The sequence below is a fragment of the Onychomys torridus genome, chromosome X (assembly GCF_903995425.1).
Source record: "Onychomys torridus chromosome X, mOncTor1.1, whole genome shotgun sequence".
Lineage (NCBI taxonomy): Eukaryota > Metazoa > Chordata > Mammalia > Rodentia > Cricetidae > Onychomys > Onychomys torridus.
This window is the reverse complement of record NC_050466.1, coordinates 47131443-47146923: the sequence shown is the minus strand read 5'-3', so window position 1 is coordinate 47146923 and position 15481 is coordinate 47131443. Positions and strand designations below refer to the sequence as shown.

The following is a 15481-nucleotide window of genomic DNA, read 5'->3' as shown; positions in this document are numbered from 1 at the left end:
GAGGCAGAAAAAGATGGAGATCAAGAGAGAGAGGGAAGGAAGGAGGGAGAGACAGTGTGAGATAGATCACCATAAGCACAGCCTCAATCACAGACACCAGCACAAGAACAGATACTAGCTAGTTTCTTTCTTGGAGGATCCTAAGTATGTATCACTCATGTAATGAGATGTGCAAAGGAGAATTTTCGGTATATTTTGAACCCAGAGTCCACTTCTGAGCATTTTATATCTATAAGGCTCACATTTCACATGTTAATTTTACAATCAAAATTCTTCATAAGTACTACTTTGATGAAAATAAGAATAAAAAATGAGCGATGCAAGATGGCAGCCACCACAGGCTTGGGAGTAAAAGTCCCTCAAAATTTCTGACAGTTGGAAGAGCTGGAAAAAGACCAGAAAGGAGTAGGCGACGGCACAGTTAGCTGGGGTCTAGAAAACGACAAAGATATGACACTTACAAGATGGACAGGGATGATAATTGGGCCTCCAAGAACAATTTATGAAAACCTAATATACAGCCTTAAAATAGAATGTGGGCCTAAATACCCAGAAGCACCCCCATCTCTAAGATTTGCAACAAAAGTCAATATGAGCGGCGTGAGCAGTTCAAATGGAGTGGTGGACCCAAGGGCCACGGCAGTGCTGGCCAAGTGGCAAAATTCCCACAGCATCAAAGTCACCCTGCAGGAGCTTCAGCGCCTGATGATGTCAAAAGAGAAAATGAAGCTACCACAGCCACCAGAGGGACAGTGTTACAGCAATTAGTCACCAAGGCCCCATCCTCCCCTTCCCAGTCCACTCTAAGTCTTCATTTTCTACAGTAGTGAATTTTCTAGATTTATCTTATAGATCTCGAAGTACTGGAGAGAAAGCTCCACTGAGACTCCATCCTGGAACACTGCTCTGATACTAATTTCTTATCCATTTGAAATACATAGGCTGTGCTGTGTAACATCTTCTGAGTGAAACCACTGGCTGCCTAGTTGAACTGGGATCAAGAAGGTGTGTTGAAATCGGTTTCCTTTGGGGGCGGTGGGCACAGCCAACACAGCCAACACACCACCTGCTGCTGACACATGGCTTGGGTCTGCCTTTGCCCCCCCACCCTCCTGCCACAGCTGTGTGGTGGCCCTTAGAATAGATGGGAAGGCTTCAGGTAGCAGCTGTGGGACCACTGCTGGGCTTGGGGGTGTTTGGCCGCACCCCTGCTTTCTTATGTCTTAAATGATGCCCCATCCAAGCCATCATCCCCCCAATCCTCCACTCCCACCCTTGGCCAAAGCTTAGATTGTAACCCTCCCCTCCCTCAGAAATTGGCTGTGGGTGAGGAATTCAGGGCTTCCTGTCTCCCCACCTTTATCAAGGGGTGCTGCTTTCCCCTCTTCCTCAACTACTTTGTTGCCCATCACCACCCAACACTTGCTGTAGCCAGAAGCCATCAGATGAGGTTGGAAGAGCCTGGCCTCCCTCACTTAGCTCTGGACCACACATTCACTTGCTACCAGCCTGGGACGGGGGTGCCGGGTCCTCTGCCCTGCTGCCACCATCAGCCAATGCACTTTGAGCTCCCGTCTCAAGGTGAACAGAACAGTCACTGGGCCACAAACCTGCCAGCACTCAGGGGCCTTGGTGGTGACGCCTAGAGACAGGCCATGCGGAGAGTCCAAGCACACAGGGTTCTGAGTTGGTTCTTTTTCTCATAATTGCTTTGCTTTTATACACTGAAGAGGTTGGGACAGGGCTCCCTGGCCATCCATCAGGTCTATGTGGAGCCTGACAGCTGAACAGAGCCCCTGACCCTGCGGACTCAGGTTTCAGTATTGCTGTTCCTCAGACCCTCGGCCAGGACCTGGAGGAGCTCTGTCACGAGTTTTTAGATCGGTGGGCCTGGCCTCCTGGCTCGTCGCCATGCCATGTTCCCCACTCTGTTCAGGACCACTAAATGTTGAAATGTGGATGCATACTGAAATAAAGGCAATTCGTTGTGTTACAAGGGTAAAAAAAAAAAAAAAAAAAAACACTAATTCGTAGCATTCAATAAATACCTAGGAATTTTATTTCAGAGATTTCCCTTTCTAACATATCAAGAGAGACTAGAATAATCCAGGAAGGAAACTATTTGACAAATCAACTTGGGACAGAACTAATCTCATTTTTGATATTCATGAATGAGTATGATTGATTAACAAGGATGGATCTGCAGCAGTGGATGCACCAATTGATGTTACTCACATTTGTGGTCCCTTGTAGCCATGAACACCAGTTCATTGCCTGCCACTTTAACCAGACCCAGATGTTACCATTCTCAGGCAAGAACAAAAGTTGCAAGAATATCATGAAAGGATACAGCACCTAAACCTTGCCATTCTCTAGTCACAGAAATAATCACAAAGGCAAATGACATACAAGCCAGGAAGTATGAACAAGACATGCATCTCTTACAAGTTTTAGATTGAGTTCAGACAGAACATGGTATTGTTTAAAGAACAGTAAGATACCATGTCAAGTTCTTCAACCTTTTTTTATCCAAAGTTCTTAACTGCAGATGTGTAGGTCCAGGGGAACTGGTTCTTTGAGTATTTCTGTTAACTCTCAAGATGACTTGTGGTAGAGGTTTAATAAAGTCGTATGTATAATTAATGGAAGCTTTTATTTCTTATAAACTGTAGATTATGTCTTCTTGTTAGTGACTTTAGTTTTCTTCATAACTGCTGAAAAAGAACTGTTATTTTGGAATCATAGTTATTGCTTCAAGAGATATTCTTGTTTTGTATTCAAAGCTAGAACTGTGAGTAGAGACTTTTAACTATGAACACATGTTTAAAGATTTAACTGAAGTAAAAGTCATATGATCAACAATGTGCATATGACATAATTTCTGTGTTTCCATATAGCAATAAAAAACACAGTTAATTTTGAATTGTGTTTCTCCACAAAGATCCTGTAACTACTTGTACCTAAATTACATTTAAAAATTTGAAACCCTGCTTGGAGTATGAAAACTAGTATTAATATGATAATATTTGTATCCTTTAAATGTAAAAATGAGTTATAGTAGTTTTCTAAATGTTAGTCTCATTTCCATGTTATCTTTGAAATGCAGAGAAAATGCCCCTGCACTAATCTATCTGTGTTGTCAGCTGTTGAGGATTTCATTCTGTCTAGCTAGCTCCAGATTAAAAATTAGACTTCCTAGCCAGGCAGTGGTGACACATGCCTTTAATCCCAGCACTCAGGAGGCAAGCCAGGTGGATCTCTTTGAGTTCGAGGCCAGCATGGTCTACAAAGCGAGTTCCAGGAAAAGCACAAAGCTACACAGAGAAACACTGTCTCAAAAAAACCAAAAAAAAAGTTAGACTTCCAGAATTCCCCATACCCCCCAGGGCCTCATCATTAACTACATTAGTATATTGATTCACATTTAGGCTTATATAATGGTTTTAGTTACTAAAGTAGGGGTGGGCATGAGTATCCACATAAATGTGTGAAACATGAGCCCTCTTTGGTTGTGTTAAGTAATATTCTGGAGCTGGCTTGGTTCACAGGAAATGATAGTATTTATCCCTCCCACAGTTGTTAACTCGTTATCAGCTATGGTGGTAGAATTTACACCATGAGAATTGGAAAATGCTAAAAATGAGGTGCTTTGTATTAACTAGTTGATAAAGGTGGTACACTAAAGGTCCAAGAATCAAACCAGCATCTTGAGGTTTTACCAACTTTGCTTTCTGCAACGGAAGCTCTAAAAAGCTGCAAAGGACCTGAGCATCTGGGATGCATTTGGTTATTATCACCACATCGGGGTCTACTCTGAGACATGTCTGTTTTATAGGCACATAAGTGATATAGGACAGAACAAACTCTGTAAAACATTGGAATCCCCTGGGATATGGCAGCTGACTTCCTGCTGTGGAGATTAACAAACAATGATTTCTCCATATGAACAAGGTATCCTCAGCTGAAAGCATCCAGCAGACCATTTTTCAGGAGTATTTGCACACTGTTCTGCATGCTACTGTTCACAGGCAACTGCTTGCATGCAAGCAGGCCTGGATTTGCCGCTGCACCATCCTGTTACCAGCCCATTAGCAAGTTTCTTTTGCTTCCCTCTTCCCTCCTCAAAGTCTAATACAATCAAACAGCCAAGAAAATAGGTCACTGGCAAAAGAGTTTGCAATTTTGAATAATTTTTATTAAATATCATTAGTCTACACTGCACAGTTAATGAAACAGCAAAGCTCCAATCTCAGAAGAATGATTGACCATGGATCTGAAAAGCAGTTCAGTGCCCCCTAACCCAGTGTGAGGACTATGAATGATTCTTTAACATTTTATGTCAGAAGAAGGAAGGGTCATGAACTGCAGTCTGGCCTCCAAGGGCTTCCCCACCCTCCACCCCCCACCCACATCCCCCTCTGCCCTCCCCAAAATGTGATTTTCTTTTTGTTAAAAGATTATACAGAAAAAAATGTGATGTTTTTGGTACAGAGGGCTTCTAGATTCATGAGGAGGGGAATGGAAAGGGAACTAACACTCTCTTTTGCTGGAAATATCAGATGATAGGATTAACTTCTGAGACCAGCCTGTCAGATTAGTCCCCTGCCAGGGTAAATGCTGATTATCAATACACAGATGCCATTTCTGTCATTGGAGTTTGCTAACACCAGAGAGAAAATGAATCAGAGTTTAATTATGAGAATAAGGCTGTGCAAGTGGAAATGCGAAACAACAACAGCAACGACAAAAACAACAATGACAAAGAATTGAGTCTGCCAGTTGTAACACAACACTGAAAACTGGCTCAATATTTTTCCCCACAGAGTTGAATTTGGGGGCATTGAATCACCCATTTGTTTGGTATTGTGTAGCTGTTTCAATTTCCCACACATTTTGCTCAATGGTGATAGTGATGCTTCTGTAAGCAAGCAGTTCATTACTTTACTGAATAGTCCTACCCAGTGATCCAGTTTGGTTCTCCCACCTGCTAACTCATGCAGGTGAATTTTATTATGTCTGTTGAGATGGAAATAAGGGCTTCACCCTCACAACTTAATTGAGTCTGCCTTTAGAAGTGACTTTCAACTTCAAACTCTAACTTCAACCTCTGGGGTCCAACTTTGAATAAAATAAAATCTGATTTAGATAGCTTCAGGTACAGTAGAACTAGCGTCTTTCCAATACAGACCAAATCCAATGCATTTAACCATCTATCCACTTGGAAACTCAACAAAACACATTTTAGGTAATGGCATCTAATTTTGCTACTTTTTTCTAAAGATTTGGATCTTTTCATTTCACTACATGAAAGAAAAAAAAATATCTCAACCTTAAGTCTTTAAAATGTCACAGAAACTAGTCTGCTTTTTCCAATTATGTCATCTGAATAAAATACTACGAGTTTTTCCCAATGAGATTATTAAGCAATTAACAGTCTATAGGCTGGCTAACAACATGCTTATAGGTAAATTCTACCCCAAGGATCACACTATCAAATTCTTTTCAAATAATCCTACCTACAAAACTCAGATAGTAATATGACAAAACCACTAAAAAATCCAAAGCTAATTAAAGATACAAAGCCAAGCCAACATCATAACACAAACTTGTCAGACTCTCTGTGGTTGGAGCTTGTGTGATAAATGAAGGCATAGTGCTGGCCCTACCTGAGTCATGTTGTAGGGCTGTGCTTGTTTCTTGTATTTGCTAGTGGGGGGCTATTACTCTGCCCAATACCACACCTGCACAGACTTGTTTGGCTGTGGCTCACCAAGCCTCCACCAATATCCAGAGGCACAATCTGTCACTGCCATCCACATTTCTCATCCCCTTCCCATTTAACTGGTACACTGAAGAGATTCCCTCAACAAAGCCCTCAGTCTTTCAATCCTGAAGATAGCTGCACACCCGTGATGCACATCACCATTTGTAGTGTGATGACCAGAGTGCCTAGAAAACAGTAACAATTCTTAACCAAAAAACCAGAGACACCCCATCTCCAGGGACAGGAAGGTAAAGCATTCTTCACATTTAATTGATTTCTAAGCTATGTTACAAGTGGGTCTACTAAATAATCAGGTGGTGATCCAGAGCTTGACTATCCATTTGATAATCATCGTACTGACATGACACTTTATGTTCAGCCACCACAGATGACAGAGCATCCTCTTGCCTCCCTGTTGTATGTAAGAAGATAAAATGAGTTATAGAATCTAGAGCTACAAGTCTTTCACCTATTGTCAATATGCTTGTTTCTGTGGAAAACTGCCCATAACACACTAATTTCTAGTTATGTAATTTCAAAAAGAATCTGTGTGTAAATCTATGATGGTCTAGGATCGTGGACTAGGTTTAATTTACAAGTCAAGCAAGTAGGCATCATTGTTAAGTAATAGCCAGGAAAGTTTCCTGGTAGGCCATGGAAAATAGAGAACTTGACTTAATGCAAAGTCATCAGCTCATTTTTTTTTTCAAGTGACGCCCATTTGGGGTGTTTTGTCTTTCATGTTTTCATTTTCCTCATTTAAGAGGCATAGAAATGGTTTAGGTTTCATTTGTGTGTGTACATATGTAAGTGTTGTTGCTGAAACTGTAGACTTAAAGCTCAACCACATTGGGAGCATAAGAAGTGCAGGCTTCAGCTGCTGGGGTGCACCCATCACCTGTAGAAATAGCTTGGCTTTAGACATTGGAATGACACTTCCATAACTTTATTATACAACAAAGGGCCTTCAACTCAAATATGATCAGAGCAGAACTGGTGAAGTACCTAGCCTTTCCAACAAGAGTACAGTGTTTGCCTGCTGTTTTTATCACAGAGCTGTATGACTCACTTTAGAAATCATACAAGCCTGAATCTTTCATCTACTTATCTATTGTTTATCTGGTCATAACTCAGTGAACAGAATTCAATAACTCAGCAGATTAAAGGGTACATGGAATTATCTTCCAGCAGGCAATTACAAGTAACTAATTAATGCATAGTGTTTACTATAGCTGAAGAGTTTTTCTGGTGAGCTGGAACACTGAAGATGATATTTACAGGGTGATGTTTAGAGACATAAGATGAATGTAGAGGATCAGAAGAAGAGATAGTCATAACTCATAAGGAAATGCTCCAAATTAGGTGAACTGTTCCCAAACTTCAAGAGTATTTCCAAAGATCCCAGGGTGAAGCACTACCGCAAGAATTTTGTTTTGTAAAAAGAAAAGTTAGGTCTTACTTGCAGAGTTAAATGTTTTCTTGCGAATTTTCATGTAAATGATTTATATTAATATAAATTTTAATAAAAGTCAGTGATTGTATTTTAGCCAAGAGCTCCTGAAAGAAATAATAAAAGAAAGGGGGAAAAGAAGTTCTATAAAATAGAAAATATGGATAATATTTGGAAAGTCCAGATAGAGAGGATATCAGGAAATTAATTAATTCTAGGAAGTGGTAACATGACACTTGATTTCACAGATTTGATATGCAAATCTATCAAAGTACTTGAAGTTTTTGGCTACAAATGAGGCAGAAGCATGGATTTCTTTGAGGAACATCTTTCAGTCCATTCTAATTTCTCAAGTCTAAGATGAATGTGTTATTTTGATAACTAAGATGTGCATCTGCCAAACTGTTCCTTGTAAAGGGAGCTTTGCACAAATAATCTCAGGTGAGGAGTTAACCTAATGCCATAAAGTTATCCAAATAAAATAGTAGAAAAACAAGTAATCAGGACAGGATGTTAACAAAAGAGTCTTCTGGTTGTGTCACTGCAAGAGTAGAATTCTTATGCTTGTACTTTCTTACTACTCTTCACTTTATACTGTAGTTAAAACATCAAGTCTGTGGGATTTGACAATGGAGATTCTCACCTGAAGATTTAGTCTGTGAGAAACACAGATATTGTTTAGCAATGGATTCTGAAATAAATTCTTTTCTGGACCCAAGAGTATAGTTTGGGGAATGGCTACTGTCAGAATCTCTTCAAGTCCCTTGTTCATGTGTATGTTAGACCTCTTGTTTGAGTTCTCAGGAGCCTCTCATCATCACATGTGCTTCTTATTCTTTGTTTTGAAGCAAGTGGACTTAAATCAATATTATAGAAATTTTCATTCCATAAAGCACAAAAATCATGAGATATGAGAAATGCATATCAAATATTGAAAAATAAAACATACACTTCTCTCAAGTTGTAGTGTCCACTAACAATGACTTCAGTTTTTCAGTTTTTCACAGATATCAAAAATGCATAAAAACAAACATAATGAAAGAGAACTTTCCCAAATGAGTGGAGTTCCACCAGTGACCATCAAGGCACTGGTAAAAGTAGGGGAATGGATGTTGATTCTAGATTTGGGAGAGCACCCACTACAACAAATGGGCATCGATGCGCAGCCAACACAGTCCCTGGCGAACGTAGCGGACAAGATTGGTCATGCTGCTGTGCTGGGTCAGAGGCCCCATCAGTGTATCCAGATCGCCAAAGAATTCTGAAAATCAGAGCAGTACTTGGTCAAGCCTTTATTTAACATCATGGAACCTATGCACCAGATTAAAAAGCTATGGTTAATACCACAATCATGTGGACACTGAAAGATTTATCAATTTGTTCATTAATATATTCATCTACTCCTTCATTCAACCAAAATTTAAAGGGCTTATTAGGCAACCAAAATTATCTATTTATCCATCTATCTATCTATCTATCTATCTATCTATCTATCATCAATATGAAATTTATATATACGTGTCTTTATTATGTGTGAATTACATACATATATATAATATATAATTGTATATGTTTATTGAACTCTAAAAGTTTGACAATATAATGTTAGTGTTATTGTGTTTAATGAAACAAAACTCATTTAAATCTGTTAATCCATGCTAAGTATTTTTATCACTATATCCTTTCTCAAACAGCATGTTCTAAAATGCATTACCATCCTACAGAATATATATATATTATATATATATTATATATATAGATATATAGATATATAGATACATATTTCTGTATGAAAATATAATATTTATGTAAAACATACATAAATACATAAATGTAGTTGAATATTTTATAGCGTATATTTATATCTTATATATTACAGCTTTATTTTTTATGAAAGCTTTCTTATGCAGTATACGTCATGGTAAGCATCATGATTTCTCTAATGTAAGAAGAATTTTATTTATATGCTATTAAATTGAAAATATATTTTCTTTTGATCCAAGTGAACTGTTTTTTTCTGACTTTTATTGGCAGAGTATAGAAAATGCCAGTGAACCTGAGCATCAATTATGGCCATTGTCATCCAGAGCTAAATAAATGTCTTGGAAGAATCTGAGTTAGGAAGTTTTGCTACTGATTTCATAGGAGTAGAAAATGACCTGCAATGATCCATCACATGACAACTTTGGGCCACACTCTTGGGCATGATTACTTCTAGCTGACTTGGGAAATGGGATAGTCCTAAGGCTACGTTACTAACTACTCAACTGTGTGACAAGAGTATTAGAATGTCTACCTTGGGGGAGGAGTATATGTGGGAAAGACTATATGATGTCTGAAAATTCCCTAGGTACCCTTTGCTGCACTTGACTTGTCTGGTACCCTGTCCCAAGAGGGTTCACTGGGGTTTTTTCTTGTTAGTGTCATACAGGGAAGGCAGCCTCAGCCTTCTACTTGAAACCATGTCTGTGCTGGATGAGAATGAGGAATCCAAATCCAGGGCAGGGGTGGGACTAGAGACTATCCTAAAGTGGCTGAGATGCTTTTCTGCCTTCTAGGAAATCAAATTCTATGCACGGATTACATGTACTTGATTGCTCAGCAAATGATATTTCACTGAACAAAGCATTTATTCTTTGTTATATATAACATATGGACTCCTTCTCCAGGTATCAACTTCGTTTGATTATGTGATACTTTTTAACCTGGGCAATGTAATAAAAGGAATTTCTGCCAACAAAGGAGTAAATTACTTCTGGCTTCTAAAATATTTTCTTTATACTATATTAAGAAAAATATTAAAGAACTAGTCATTGTTGAATGAATGTCAGCTTTATGTGAGGTAAGACACCCTCTGAATATTCTGTGAAAAGCTGTTTTTGGCATTTTAAATTAGACTGCCAGTTCATCATTTTAATGACCACTTCAATGGAGCAATATATGTAGCTGGGTCAGGTAGAGAGTAGGGCCTCTTGATCAAAGGCCAGAGGATAGCATCAACTATTTGGCCTGTTTCAGCACCAGAACCTTCTGTAATAAGCTATCTGCAGCTGCAGGAGTGGGCAAGCAGTGACAGGGATAGAGGCTTTCTACAAAAACAGCCAACACATATCCATAGCACAACTCTTTGTGAGAAGGTCTATGTCTATAGTTGTCTGAATGGGATGTAGAGTTTCTAGCCTAAAAGAAGCTCTTGAGTTTTGTAATTTCTATCTATATGAGGCAGATGTTATAAGAATCATCAAATCCAAGCTAGTCATAAATGAAGTGTGTGCAGAGCTAAAGGCTGTGAGCACAAATTTCCAAATTAGAGTCTCTTCTTAGCCCAATAAAAAGCCCAGTGGCAGCATCACCAGCATGTATTCTCTCTGTTGGTACAGTGACAGTATTATTTTGATTCAGTATTAGGCAGAGAATTTAGCAACTCTTTGGCAGGCTGTGCTAATGACAAGATTAGCACTATTTCACCCTAGCATCAGCACAGTCATCAGGCTGCTCCTAGAAAGTTCTGCAGTTAATTTAGAAGAAATTACTTGAACAGATTTTGAAAGTGAATGTAATTTTAAAAGGAAATACATAAATATTGAACCTCCTTCCAATTACCAATGCAAAGTATGACAGATTAGAACCAGATAAACCAGACAGATCTCAAAATGCCTGTGCCTTTGCTCACAGTTGTAGAGCCTTTGTGGGTTCCTAGTTGTTTAGGCAAGTTGTATCTGGTTTTCCAGAAGTCTAGGAAAGGAAAGCCTACGTAAGAACTGCCTTTGTTCAGATATAAATTAATTCCACTTTTTTGTTTGTTTGTTTATTTTTAATCTAAGGTCTCTAAACACCTGCTAATAAATGTAGGTAGTCTATTGGTTTGAATTCAGATTCTAGAATCTGATTCTTTGACAAATTATCTGCTGCTTCTAGTACACTTAAAGAGCTCTGATAACAGTGGTTGCACATGCCTTTAACCCCAACACTCTGGAGTCAGAGACAGGTGGACCTCTGTGAGTTTGAGACCAGTCTGGTCTACAAAGCAAATTCCAGGACATCCAAGGCTACACAGAGAAACCTTTTCTTAGAGAGGGGAGAGGAGAGGAGAGGAGAGGAGAGGAGAGGAGAGGTGAGGTGAGAGAGAGAGAGAGAGAGAGATACAATGTGCAAAATTTTTAGCCTGATCTTTGTAAATTCATATAACTGCTCAGGAACTAGCAAAAACCATATCCACCCCCAAGAAACCTAGATTTTGGAGGAGGCTAATTGCTCCCCATTACTGGTCATATTTGTATTACTATAGCCTGCTTGTTACTCCTTTCTTGGTTGATTCTAATAGATCCCCATAAGTCCCCACCTTGTTTGCAACTGGTCATTCTGTAATTAGTGGGCTAGAAAGAACCACTGCAAATGAATGGCCAGAGTAAAAGTCTGGTTTTTGTTTTACTTCACAATGATATTATGTTGGTGAGGCTTTATTTTGAGTGTAATTGATGGCTAAGGTCACATATGGCAGCACAAGTCAACAATTTGTGAAGCAGGATCTACTTTGCACTTGTTCTATATCAAATCTCATGTGTTTCCATAATAAGACCCTGATCCTCCTGTCAGGATATAAAGAAATCCTAGCTGAGGTTTAGTTCTTACTTGGAAATGCCAACTGTGTTGTTATACATTCATCTGGAGTTGATAAGTATAATGAAGGTACATGACCTTAGTTCTACCTTACCTTTCAAAAATAAGCAGAAGCCAACAGGATCTTAATTTTTGAATCACTCGTTTTGCCATAGTAACCATTTCTCTATATTGAGCCTTGTTGCTGAGTGAAATTCTGAAAATATCATGTGCTGATAAAAGTCTTAAAGAAGAATAAATATTTAGGCTTGAATCACTCTAAATGCCAAATAGGTCACTATGTTAGCCTTAAGTTAATTTCCTCTCAACTAAGACATAGAAATCAGAAGAGTTAAATAATATAAGGCCATCAGGTACAAGGGAGCTAGTCCTTCAAAGCACAAGTGACTGCATTCTCATCCTTAAGCAAAGAATAGAACAGATAATCATACCTTTATTGTCTCTTGTCAGTTTGTCAGCCATATCCCAGTGTTCATAGCCCCGAAGCACATTACTGGTAATATTGACATGGCTAGCAGCCATGTGGTGGATTCTCTGGGGGATGGTGACAGGACCGTTGTTACAATTCCCCATTGCATTGATGGGAGAGACATTGTTTAGAGATACTGGGGATGGAGTATTCCTGGAGAATGGAAGGAGACAGGCCAAGTTAAGTAGGTAGGGAGAGTGCTAGCAGAGTTTTGGAGATATAAAGCATGGATGACCCCTTGTCACAATGGAATCTCTTCAAAATACCACTAGCCAGAGCAAAGTTTACTGTGATAAAGATGCACAACGCTTCAATTAATGGACCACATCTCAGTGGCTCTTCTAAGACAAGATCCTATAGCTCTGATCAACAGCATAGCTTTATTTGGAGGGACCATATTGCCACATCAGATCTTATACCATTTGACTAACTCACCCAGGGCTATAGGACTGGTCATAGAATAAATCACCTATGTTCATTTTCTAACTGGAAACACTTAAGTTCTCACTGTCTCTAACAACTAGATAGCCCACTGTGTACAGTACTGTTTTTGTTTTAAAATAGAGAGAGAAAGAGGCAAAGGAATACAGAGGGGGGAGGAAAAGAGAGTCAGTTGGATGAATCTTTCTCTAGCATTACTACTACTTACAAATGTAGCTCTGACTTTGAATATATATGACATGTTACAGTGTTTCAGAGAAAGAAACAGCTCAAAGCTGTGATGCTTACTCTACTTCTTCAGAATGGCTACTGGCAGTACAAAAACATGCAATATTGTTTTTTTCTTCAAAGTGTTTTGTGGAAACCACAATGATAGTTCATCACAAATACAGTTGCCACACTAAGTCAATTGCACATTGTAATAGCCCCTCAATGTGTAGCATTGGAGAAGCTAGAAAGAAAAGTAAGACTTTGAATATCTGTTTAGGATTTTCTAAGATGTGTAAAGGAGATGGGCTGTTGGTGATTGTTTACCTTCATGCTGGCTTATAAAGAGGAGTCTTCAAAGTTCTTACTTTTGACAGTTCCAGTGTTTGGACACATTTTTGGTGAATTCTTTAATATCAGTAACATCAAGTTACCTGTTGGCTACATGTATCATGGAGGTAATTTTTTTTCAGGAACTGAGCTTAGGATTCTCTGATGTAGGCTTGCTTAAAGACAAGCCTGAATGCATGAACAGTCTCCTTTGCATGGCAGCAAGATCTATGAACCATTTATAGGGAGCCTTTCTTCAGCCAAACTTTGAGCAACTTCCTAAACAGATGCAGATGTATCCATGTTGGTGAGGACATTTTCAGGGAGTGAAAGAAATAGGCAGTACTGTACTATGAATCTTTTTTTTTTTTTTGAGCTGAGCATCAAACCCAGGGCCTTGAGCTAAATCCCCAACCTGTAGTCTGAATCTTAAAGGTACTTGTTAATAAAATCAAACCCAAGGCCAGTTATTGGTGTGAATGCTGGAAGATCAGAGAAGCAAAACAAGCCACAGCTTCCTCACCTCGCCAGTTTCCTCAGACTACAAGCTTCTGAGTCCTCATCCAGAATGGATCTCAGCTGAACTGTGTTGCTCCAAAGCGTTAAAGCTTAACCAGCCAAAATGCTTAACCAGCCAAATGCTTAACTAGCCAAATCTTTCTAGTTTCTGGTCTTCATGCCTTAAATATCTTTCTACTTCTGCCGTCACTCCCTATGATTAAAGGCTGGATTTCTGGGATTAAAGGTGTGTGTCTCCATGCTGGCTGTATCCTTGAACACATATATACAATGAAGTATTACTCAGCATTAAAAAACAATGACATCATGAAATTTTCAGGCAAATGGATGGAACTAGGAAATATTACCTGAATGAGGTAACCCAGACTCAGAAGGACAAAAATGTTATATACCCACTCATAAGTGGATACTAGAACTAAAGCAAAGGATAACCAGACTACAACCCACAGCTCCAGAGAAGCTAGCTAACAAGAAAGACTCTAAGATGGATGCATGGATCACCCTGGGAAGGGGAAATAGATGAGATCTCCATGAATAAAATGGGGATAAGGGAGGGGCATTGGAGGGTGTGGGATGGGGGATGAGAACATGAGGGAACAGGCTGGTCGAACTGGAGCAGGGAAGGAGTGGGGGAGAAGTGAGGAAGACACCATGATCGGGGGAGACATCATGGGGATTGTTGAGAGGCCAGGTGCTGGGAAAGTTCCCAGGAATCCACAAAGATAACCTCAGCTTAGACTACTATCAGTAGTGGAGAAAGTGACTGAACTAGCTTACACCAATAATCAGATAAGTGAGTACCTTAACTGTCATCAGAGGGCCTTTGTCAAGTAACTGATAGAAGCAGATCCACAGGCAAGTATAGTGATATTTTATTTGTACTGAAATGTGGTTTTATTTGTATATTAATAAAGTTGCCTTGGGGTCAGAGAAGCCATAGCAGATGCTGGGCAGTGGTGGTGCATTGCCTTTAATCCCAGCACTTGGGAGGCAGAGCTAGGCGGATCTCCGTGTGTCCAAGGATACAGCCAGCATGGCAACACACACCTTTAATCTCAGTACTAACCATAGAAGACCTAGAGGTCTGTACAGACAGGCAGTGATGAGGAGGTCATGTGGTTGGATTTACAACCAATGAGAAAACAGAACAGAAAGTCTATTAAAAAAGAAAAAAACACACAGAAGTAGGTCTCTTCTGGAGAGGAAAGACAGAACAGCAATGAAGGGTAAGGTTTTCAGCTCTCAGCTATTGTTCTGACCTCTTGGCTTTTAATTGTGCAATTGGCTCTGTGTTTCTTATTTAACAAGACTGTTACATCTACATTTGGTGCCCAACGTGGCAAGAATTCATTAAAAAACCCGGCTTCCTTGGCAGTGGGTCCAGCTTCCTGCCTGGGCAGACCCACCTCCCTAGCTCGGGCCTACCTCGTGCCTAGCTGGGACCTAATTAGGCTTAGGACTCAGGCCCAACCTACCTTAGCTACAAGAGGTTACCCCCTCAGCTGGACTTACTTGCTTAAAAAGCTGGTGCTATGAAAAACTCAGGCCTGCAGGAGCTACCGCTATTTGCAGTAGCTTCACTCAACTGCAGATAGGCTGCTTTTGACTGAAACGCCAGTGCACATGGTCTGTCAGAGCTTAAGGAAGCCAACTCTGCTCAAGCAGGAACACGTGGTTGGAT

The 15481-nt window shown here is 39.7% G+C and overlaps 1 protein-coding gene and 1 pseudogene across 1 annotated transcript in view; one reads left to right on the top strand and one right to left on the bottom strand.

Moving 5' to 3' along the window:
• Positions 1-324: 324 nt before the first annotated feature.
• LOC118574520 lies at positions 325-768 on the top strand (annotated as a pseudogene).
• A 6475-nt stretch (positions 769-7243) lies between these two features.
• The window catches only part of Aff2 (AF4/FMR2 family member 2), a 599435-nt gene continuing 591197 nt past the window's right edge, over positions 7244-15481 (bottom strand). The window contains exons 19-20 of the mRNA XM_036174712.1: positions 12266-12456; positions 7244-8475 (exon numbers count right to left, since the gene is read on the bottom strand). Coding sequence (XP_036030605.1) covers positions 8354-8475; positions 12266-12456 — 313 coding nt within the window. The 3' untranslated portion in view covers positions 7244-8353. The remainder of the gene's footprint in view (positions 8476-12265; positions 12457-15481) is intronic.